General features: G+C 41.6%; 1 protein-coding gene and 1 pseudogene across 2 annotated transcripts; both read left to right on the top strand.

Moving 5' to 3' along the window:
• Window positions 1–1,596: 1,596 nt before the first annotated feature.
• LOC104678363 lies at window positions 1,597–2,523 on the top strand (annotated as a pseudogene).
• A 2,293-nt stretch (window positions 2,524–4,816) lies between these two features.
• On the top strand, window positions 4,817–8,114 carry DMAC1 (distal membrane arm assembly complex 1). Of its 2 annotated transcripts, none has more exons than XM_010383612.2 (2): window positions 4,817–5,159; window positions 5,978–8,114. In XM_010383612.2, exons 1-2 carry the CDS (start codon window positions 4,883–4,885, stop codon window positions 6,040–6,042), a joined length of 342 nt encoding a protein of 113 aa, XP_010381914.1. In that variant the 5' UTR covers window positions 4,817–4,882; the 3' UTR covers window positions 6,043–8,114. The 2 variants fall into 2 exon arrangements, with proteins under 2 accessions (XP_010381914.1, XP_010381913.1); XM_010383611.2 differs by having other exon boundaries at window positions 4,821–5,073.
• Window positions 8,115–10,061: the final 1,947 nt, after the last annotated feature.

Below are 10,061 nucleotides of genomic sequence, written 5' to 3'. Positions count from 1 at the left end.
AATGAAAGGTAATATGAGTTGGGAGTTGATGATACAGAAGTTTAATTGCAAAGACAGTATCAGAATTAAAAGACCATTCTTAAGAGATAAGAAAGTAAACTGGCAAAAACAGATTCTGTATCAATTTCTCCTATCTCTTAGCCTGATTTTGGGGTTGAATTTTTCCAAGGCTCTCAAAAAAACAATGCCATGACTATGACATAATTCAGACCATGTCTTTAAGAAAGAAGCTAAAGAGAAATAAAAAGTATTCATCCAGGCAATTCAAACCAATTTTTAACGTACGGATCACATTTGTGTAGTCTCCTCACAATATGTATAGGTAGTGTTTAAGATATTTGACTGTATCCACAGACACTGGTTTCAACTATGGCTATGGCACTTAGCCAGTTTTATCACATACTGGGAAAACTTCATCTGCCATGTTGAGTCAGGAATATTAAATGGCATCATGCAGTTGATTGCTTGGCAAAGTACAGGCATATCTTATTTCATTATGCTTCACTTTACTGTAAATGGCAGATATTGTATATTTTACAAATAGAAAGTTTGGTGGCAACCCTGTGTAGAGCAAGCCTATTAGCACAATTTTCCAAACAGTATGTGCTCACTCATATCTGTGTCACATTTTGGTAATTCTTGTAATATTTCAAACTTTTCCATTACTATTATATCTGTTATGGTGATCTGTGATCAGTGATATTTGATGTTACTATTGGAATAATTTTAGGGCAGCATGAACTACACCCATAGAAGATGGTGAACTTAATAAAAATGTGTGTTTTGACTGCTCCACCCACCAACCATTAACCTCTCTACTTCTCCTCTGTATTTGCTGAGATGCAAAAATATTCAAATTAGGCCAACTAATAACCTGACAATTGCCTCTAACTGTTCAAGTGAGAGGAATAGTCAACCTTATTGCAATTTAAATCAAAATGTAGAAATGATTATTACTGAGGAAGGCATAGTCGAAAGCTGGGATAGGCTGGAATGTAGGCCAAACAGCCAAGTTGTAAATGCAAAGGAAAAGGAAGTTAAAAGTGCTACTCTAGTGACACACCAATGATTAGAAAGTAAAACAGCCATATTGCTGATATGGAAAAAGTTTCACTCATCTGGATAGAAGATCAAATCAGCCACAACATTCCCTTAAGTCAAAGCCTAATCCAGAGCAAGACCCCAACTCTCCTTACTTCTACGAAGGCTAAGGGAGGTGAGAAAGCTGCAGAAGAAAAGTTGGAAGTTAGCAGAGGTTGGTTCATGTTGTTTTAAAAAAAAATAAACTGCCTTCATAACATAAAAGTGCAAGGTGAAGCAGCAAGTGCTGATGTAAAAGCTGCAGCAAGTTATCAAAAAAACTTAACTTAGATCATTGATAACAGATAATCAGTATAGATAAAGCTGCATTCTATTAATAAAAGATGCCATTTCATAACTAGAGAGGACAAGTCAATGCTTGGCTTCACCCTTCAAATCTGACTTTCTTGTTAGAATCTAATATAGCTGATGACTTTAAATTGAAGCCAATCCTCATTTACCTTTCTGGATATCCTAGCGCTCTTAAGAATTAGGCTGCTTTCTTCTCCGAGAAGACACCAAATGGCGGATGACGCCGGTGCAGCGGGGGGTCCCGGAGGCCCTAGTGGCCCTGGGATGGGGAACCGCGGTGGCTTCCGCGGAGGTTTCGGCAGTGGCATCCGGGGCCGGGGTCGCGGCCATGGACGGGGTCGGGGCCGAGGCAGCGGAGCTCGCGGAGACAAGGCCGAGGATAAGGAGTGGATGCCCGTCACCAAGCTGGGCCGCTTGGTCAAGGACATGAAGATCAAGTCCCTGGAGGAGATCTACCTCTTCTCTCTGCCCTTTAAGGAATCTGAGATCATTGACTTTTTCTTGGGGGCCTCTCTCAAAGACGACGTTTTGAAGATTATGCCGGTGCAGAAGCAGACCCGTGCTGGCCAGCGCACCAGGTTCAAGGCGTTTGTTGCTATCGGGGACTACAACGGCCACGTCGGCCTGGGTGTTAAGTGCTCCAAGGAGGTGGCCACCGCCATCCGTGGGGCCATCATCCTGGCCAAACTCTCCATTGTCCCGGTGCGCAGAGGCTACTGGGGGAACAAGATCGGCAAGCCCCACACCGTCCCTTGCAAGGTGGCAGGCCGCTGCGGCTCTGTGCTGGTGCGCCTCATCCCTGCACCCAGGGGCACTGGCATCGTCTCAGCGCCTGTGCCCAAGAAGCTGCTCATGATGGCTGGTATTGATGACTGCTACACCTCAGCCCGGGGCTGCACTGCCACCCTGGGCAACTTCGCCAAGGCCACCTTTGATACCATCTCTAAGACCTACAGCTACCTGACCCCTGACCTCTGGAAGGAGACTGTGTTTACCAAGTCTCCCTATCAGGAATTCACTGACCACCTTGTCAAGACCCACACCAGAGTGGACCGTCTCCGTGCAGCGGACCCAGGCTCCAGCTGTGGCTACAACATAGGGTTTTTATACAAGAAAAATAAAGTGAATTAAGCCTGAAAAAAAAAAAAGAATTATGCTAAGTATACTCTGCCTGTGCTTTGTAATTTGGATAACAAAGCCTGATGACAGCACATCCATATACAGCATGCTTTACTGAATATTTTAAGTTCATTGTTGAGACTTCTTGCTCAGAAAAAAGATTCCTTTCAAAATATTACTGCTCATCGACAATGTGCCTAGTTACTCAAGAGCTGTAATGGAAAAGTACATAGAGATTAACATTTTCATAACTGCTAACACAACATCCATTCTGCAGCCTATAGATCAAGAAGTAATGTTGACTTTCAAGTTTTATTATTTAAGAAATACATTTTGTAAGGCTATAGCAGCCGTAGATAATGATTTCTCTGAGGAATCTGGTTAAAGTAAATTGAAAACCTTCTGGGAAAGATTCAACATTCTGATGCCATTAAGAATATTTGTGACTCATGGGAGGAGGACAAAATATCTCTAACTGGATATTGGAAGAAATTCCAATCTTTATGAACAACTAAGAAGGGTTCAAGATTTTAGATGAGGGAAGTAACTGCATATGTGGTGGAAACAGTTAGAGAACTAGAATTCGAAGTGGAGCCTGATGATGTGGCTGAATTGCCACAATCTCGTGATAAAACTTGAACAGATGAGGGGTTACTTCCTCTGGATGAACAAAGTGGTTTCTGAGATGGAATCTACTCCTGGTGAAGATGCTATGAACATTGTCAAAATGTTGGATAAAGGGCTCCAATTTTGAAAGACGTTATATGCTGGTTATTAAAATGCTATAAAACGTCATTGAATGTTGCAAAAAAATCTTTCATAAAAGGAAGAGTCAATTCTCGTAGAAGAATCGGGTGCAGTGGCTCATGCCTGTAATCGCAGCACTTTGGGAGGCCGAAGCCGGTGGATCACGAGGTCAGGAGATCCAGACCATCCTGGCTAACATGGTGAAACCCTGTCTCTACTAAATATACAAAAAATTAGCTGGGCGTGGTGGCGGGAACCTGTAGTCCCAGCTACTCGGGAGTCTGAGGCAGGAGAATGGCATGAACCCGGGAGGCAGAGATTGCAGTGAGCCGAGATCCCACTACTGCACTCCAGCCTGGGCAACAAAGTGAGACTCTGTCTCAAAAAAAAAAAAAAAAAAAAAAAAAAATATATATATATATATATATATATATATATGTGTGTGTGTGTGTGTATACACACACATATATATATTCTTGCAGAAAATGTCATTATTGTCTTATTTTAAGAAATTGGCACAGTTACCCCCACCTTCAGCAACCACTACCTTGATCAATCAGCAGCCATCAACATCGAGGCCAGACCCTCCACCAGCAAAAAGATTAGAAGTGGCCAGGCGTGGTGGTTCATGCCTGTAATCCCAGCACTTTGAGAGACCAAGGCAAGTGGATCACCTGAGGTCAGGAGTTTGAGAACAGCCTGGCCAACATGGTGAAAACCCATCTCTACTAAAAATACAAAAAATTAGCCAGGTGTGGTGGCAGGCATCTGTAATCCAAGCTACTCGGGAGGCTGAGGCAGGAGAATCACTTCAACCCGGGAGGCAGAAGTTGCAGTGAGCCAAGATCACACCATTGCACTCCAGGCTGGGCAACAAGAGCAGAACTCCACCTCAAAAAAAAAGAAAAAAAAAAATAGTACTTACTGAAGGCTAAGGTAATCGTTAGCATTTTTTGGCAAGATTTTTTTTTTTAATTAAGATATATATACAGTTTTTTAGACACAATGCTATTGCACATTTAATAGACTACAGTATAAAAAACTTTCATATGCACCGAGAAACCAAAAAAAATTGCATGGCTTGCTTTATTATTTGCTGTATTGTGGTGATCTAGAACCAAACCTGCAATATCTCTATGGTATGTCTGTATCTAGCACATGATTGTGTACATATAAAACCCAACTCCTTGATTCACAGGCCTCTGGATAGGAGATACGACATGCCCAAGGTCTGGCAGTTCATGTAAGGCAAGAAACTTAGCGACCCAGACTTCTCTAAGGAGATTGAAAGGTGATGCATTTAGTGAGTAACGATTACAGAATGTCTAAAAGAGTTGGGGGGCGGTGGGGAGGCGGCGGGGAGGAGGGTTGGAATTGGCCTCCAACGCATCCGGGGTTGTTGCTGCCAGAGAAATCCAGCAAAAAAGGGCAGCATTCTTTCACCTTTTCCCCGAGGCGGAGGGGAACTTCATTTCCCAGCAGCCCTTAGGATTCCTCCTCGCACGGCGCAAGCGTCCCGGCGTTCTGCTTTCCGGCGTTCTGCTTTGCGGCGCTCTGCTTTCCGGTGCATCATTTACGTCAGTTTGAACCAAAGACTCCCAAGGTTGAGGCCGAGTTCCAGAACATGGGGTCTCAGGTGTCCAAGCCTTCGGAGTTCTCCAAGATCGCTGCGCCTCCCGATACCGCCGCCGCGCCCGCCAAGCCTGCGCCCCCAGCTACACCCGGAGCGCCGACCTCCCCAGCAGAACACCACTTGTTGAAGACTTGCTGGAGCTGTCGCGTGCTTTCTGGGTTGGGGCTGATGGGGGCGGGCGGGTACGTGTACTGGGAGGCACGGAAACCCATGAAGATGGGATATCCCCCGAGTCCATGGACCATTACGAAGATGGTCATCGGCATCAGTGAGAATCAGGGCACAGCACTTGGGCGGGTTAGGTATTTGTGGGGTAGAGGAAGGAAAGGGAGCAGCCACGTGGGTGGGGAGGCGGGGTGCTGGCGCTGGTCAGGTGGTGGGGGCACCTCAAACAAGGTGGGAGAGGAAGTTGTTGGAACGCCTTTTTTTTTTTTTTTTTTTTTTCAAATCAGTATTTCTGGAGAACCCTTATTAGGCTCAGTCCTTTTAATTCTCAGAATAGCTGTTAGAAGTAGGTATGATTGTAGTATTCTCATTTTACTACGGAGCAAACTGAGGCAACGAGGAGTATTGTGTTCATGGTCGGGAAATGACAGTCACTTGATCCCAGGTATATCAGATCTCAAAGCCCATACTTCTCCAGGTCCTGGAGAAAGCCTGAGCAAGGGCACTTGACCTTAATTTAAGAAAATTGCCTTGAATCCCAGATCTTTAGACGTGGGTTCTAAGCTCACCTACTTGGTACACCTGGGTAATGTCGCCCATAACCCAGTTCTGTGATCGTCAAGATGTCATCAGTAAAACGTCATGATCTTTTTAGCTTTCAAACCGATTGTCAGTGAATAGAATTTTAGGTTTCTAACTGTGTTACCTTCTTGATTCTGTATAGGTAAATTCTCCTACAGGATGTTCTTTTTTTCCTGATATATATTTTTTCTTTTTCTGTGCTTCACTTGCCTGTAAGAAAGATACAATGGTAGTATTTCCTCCAGAAGTGTTGTGAGTGTTAAATAAGATGGCGTATATGTGAAACACTTGGTAAATTAAAATGCAGCATAAAGGTAAGGTATTGTTGTTTTTTTCTAGGCATTGCCACCTGGGGTATGGTTGTCATGGCAGACCCCAAAGGGAAGGCCTACCGCGTTGCTTGAAAGTACCACCAGTGAATCTGTCTACTGTCCCTGTCCCCATGACACACAGAGCAGGCATGGAGTTTAATGGATGTTCTGGACAGACACTTGTCCATGGACAGACATCACTACTGTGGATACTACAAGACTGAAAAGACAATCATATGTTGTCATTCTCTGGCTATAGAGTGTTAGTGACCTTCACAGGTTTCACAGGAACCAATAAATCCTCAGAGAAGTAAACAGGTTCTTTGTCTTATCTGGGGAAGGAAAGTATAATTTATATTTAAATATAATTGTTTAAGCATTATATAATAGTATGTCTTATATAATTGCGTATCATATATAATAAAGATAAATATGTTTAGTTATATAGTTGATATAATTTTTAAAGCTTTTGAATAGAGCAAATGATAAACCCATGGGAAAATTAGCTATTTTACTTCCCTATTTTAAAGAGTTCTTTTTCTTTCTTTCATAATTGGATCAACAACTGTTATCACCCTAACCATGGGTAGGCATCATGCAATGTATAGAAGTACATGAAACTTTCTGTGTATGAACTGCTCATACTTTGCAAGGCATTTTCAAATCCATCACCTTATGAGAGCTTCACAGCCAGTCTGAGGTAGTTACTTCATTGGAGGTAAACCTTAAAACACAAGAAAGAGCCTACATGATTTGCCTAGGGTCATTCAGTAAGTCGGTGGTGGAGCTAGAACTTGGTCTTGTCAGTTTTTTGTTCTAGTCTTCCCTTTCATGGAGGTAAGAATAACCATTATGAAACAGATAATCACAAAAATCAGCATACAATAAAAGCCTTAAATGTCACAAGAAAAATTCAAAACCTTTAGCTAAAAAAAAAAAAAAAAAAAACTTTTGATTCCTTTTCCACAAGCACTAGATAGTTTCTGCAATGATTTTGAGATAAGTACTCAAAATTACATAGTTCATTTCTAAGAAAAGACCATGTTTTCTACCTATTGGGTTTTTCTACCCTGAGATACTATGGCTTCTTTGTAAAGGTATATAAAGTGTTTTTCAAAGCGGAAAGTAAAGGTATATAAAGTGTTTTTCAAAGCAGAAAGATACTGTTAAATTCAACTGCTAATCATAGTCTATGTGTTTGGAATGACATGTTGAGCAAGTAGTATCTTTAAGGCTGTTGATTTTTGCAGTATTATATGAAAGTGCCTAAGTCTGTTTAGCCTCACAGATGACTTTAGAATCTTGTGTTTTCTACATCAGAGTTCATGGTGGGGATGGTGCTATATATATATCTATGCAATTGAGAAGGAAAACATTTCAAACCTAAAGTAGGCAACAAGATATTATTTATATGAAATCCACAATTCAGTTATGCAGTGTTCATGAATATAGAAGTTTTAAGTTGGAAGGGACCATAGATGACCCAAAGCAGATCACATATGGTTATTCATATACCTAAAATACCTACAAAGACAAATTGTTCCTTGGTTTAAAAGGCAGTCTGTTCTATTGATGGACTGCTTTAGTCTGAACATTTTCTTAGGTTAAGCCAAAAACACATAAACCTAACTTGGTCTTGGCTTGATCTACTGGGTAAACAGTAACTCTTAAACATATGTACAGTTGACCCTTGAACAACACAGGAGTTAAGAGGGCTGAACATTTGCTTAGTGGAAAATCTGCATATAACTTGACTCCCCAAAAACTTAACTAGTAGTTAGTCTGCCATTGACTGGAAGCCTTACCGATAACATAAAGCAGTTGATTAACACATATTTTTGTGCTGTATGTATGATATACTGTATTCTCATAAGAAGCTAGAGAAAAGGAAACATTAAGGAATTAATATATTCACTATTCATTAAGTAGAAGTGAATCATCCTAAAGGTCTTCATCTTCATCTTCACGCTGAGTTGTCTGAGGAGGAGGAGCTGTGCTTTCTGTCTCAGTGGTAGAGGTGGAAGAAAATCCACAGATAAGTGGACCTGCACAGTTCAAACCTGTGTTATTTGGGTCAACTGTGTTGTAATAGCATTTTAATCTTTTTTTCAGACGTTTACAAGTATGAATCAGCTTTTTCTGAATAAACCTGCCTGCTCACCATTGACAATGCCAAAGTGTCTGTGTTTGGTTCTTTCCAACTTGGAACAATTTAACTAAGTATGGGCAAAATATTGTTCTACCATGTCTATAATGTGGGAAGAAGCAAAAGGAAAATCTGCATTTGTAGTTAAAAGTTTTTTTTTTTTTTTTTTTCTTTTGAAGTATACTTCAAAATTTGATTTCTGCCAGTGCCAACCCAGACGTCCTAGTTTATTTTAGGGATGAGTCTGATCTTCTCAGACAGGTTTCAGAGACTGAGACATCGCCTTAATCCTTCAATACAGAGGTTCACTTAGAGTCCCCAATATCTTTCCTTTTGTTGAAGATGAGGTGGAGTAAGCAGGATAAATGGGCTTAAGAATCAATGGATTATAACTCAGTCATGTAAGAACACCAGCTTAACTATGATTTATAGAGTTTAGAATCCCTTTACAGCATGGAAAAGAGAGTTTATAAAGTCTCATCATTACCTATAGTAAAGAAGGAGACGAGAAAAAGTACAAAAAGTAATTTAAAATGCACTTACACATTTCTTTGGGATCCAGAGACCAAAATGTGAACATACATGTGAACACTGGCTTTTATCGGTGTCCCAAGATATCATTAGCTCAACCTATATATAGTGAGTATAAACTTTGGTATCTCGAAATATTCAAGACATCATCACACCATCATTTGTTCCTATTGTGTATTGCATTGACTAGTCTGGAATAGTGTGATCAGCGAGCAAAAGGAACATATTAAAGGACCCATGTATAGATTGACCCTCAAGGATCTGGGTAAGATAGGGGAAGGGGATGGGAGATCTCTTTTTTTTTCTAGGCCAGTTGCAGAGACAGCTGTTGTTGGCAGCCCTGGAGTGTCCCAAATGCAGAGCAGTTTCTGAAGTTTCTGGAGTTTTACCTGGCTGAGACCAGTGCAGAGACAGCTGTTTCTGGTGGCCCTGGAAGTTAAGCATCTCAACCATGATTTGTACTTCAACTCCACCCTCAGCTTAGCATTTGCTCCTTGCTCCTTTTGATTAATGGTTTCTCAGCCTGGCTGTGTCTAAGCTAGGAGGCTCCTGAAAGAAACCAGTTGATTTGACAACCTAAAATACATGCTCTTTAATTAAATATGTTCAGGGCAAATATATGTTCACATACTCCTCAAACCAGGCTTGGCCTCAACTGATTTATTGCCAGGACTATATTGATCAAACTGACATTTCTTAAACAATAGTAAACAATTTTAGTTGAAAAACTGCTATTTTTTTCGAGACGGAGTCTCGTTCTGTCGCCCAGGCTGGAGTGCAGTGGTGCGATCTTGCTCACTGCAAGCTCCGCCTCCCGGATTCATGGCATTCTCCTGCCTCAACCTCCCGAGTAGCTGGGACTACAGGCGCCCGCCACCACACCTGGCTAATTTTGTTTTTTGTATTTTTTAGTAGAGACAGGGTTTCACAGTGTTAGCCAGGATGGCCTCGATCTCCTGACCTCGTGATCCACCCACCTTGGCCTCCCAAAGTGCTGGGATTACAGGTGTGAGCCACCGCACCTGGCCTTTTTTTCTTTTTTTTTTAAGTGACAAATTCTTGGCTTGACCCAATGATTATGTAGGTGTTAGGGGCACAGACTTAAAGATGAAAGACCCATAATTACACATCATTCTAAAATGCACATCTCTTGGACTTTGAGGTATTTGCAACTTGTCATTCAAATATAAATGGAGTGTAGAGAAATAGCCAAAGGGTAAAATGTTAAATCTAGCAATGCCACTAAAAATCACTGCTCAGTCCTGTGACTGAACTTGCAGGTGTTTCAGGAATGTGGTAGAAGGGTCTTGAGATGGTCCTTGTCTCCAGCCCCTTGGGGTACACACACCTCCCAGTTATTCAAACACCATTCTAGGTGCTGCTGTGAAGGGATTTTGCAGGTGTAATGAAGGTACCAGATCAGTTGACCATAAAA

The sequence above is a fragment of the Rhinopithecus roxellana genome, chromosome 16 (genome assembly GCF_007565055.1).
Source record: "Rhinopithecus roxellana isolate Shanxi Qingling chromosome 16, ASM756505v1, whole genome shotgun sequence".
Classification (NCBI taxonomy): Eukaryota; Metazoa; Chordata; class Mammalia; order Primates; family Cercopithecidae; genus Rhinopithecus; species Rhinopithecus roxellana.
This window is presented reverse-complemented; position numbering and strand designations above follow the sequence as displayed.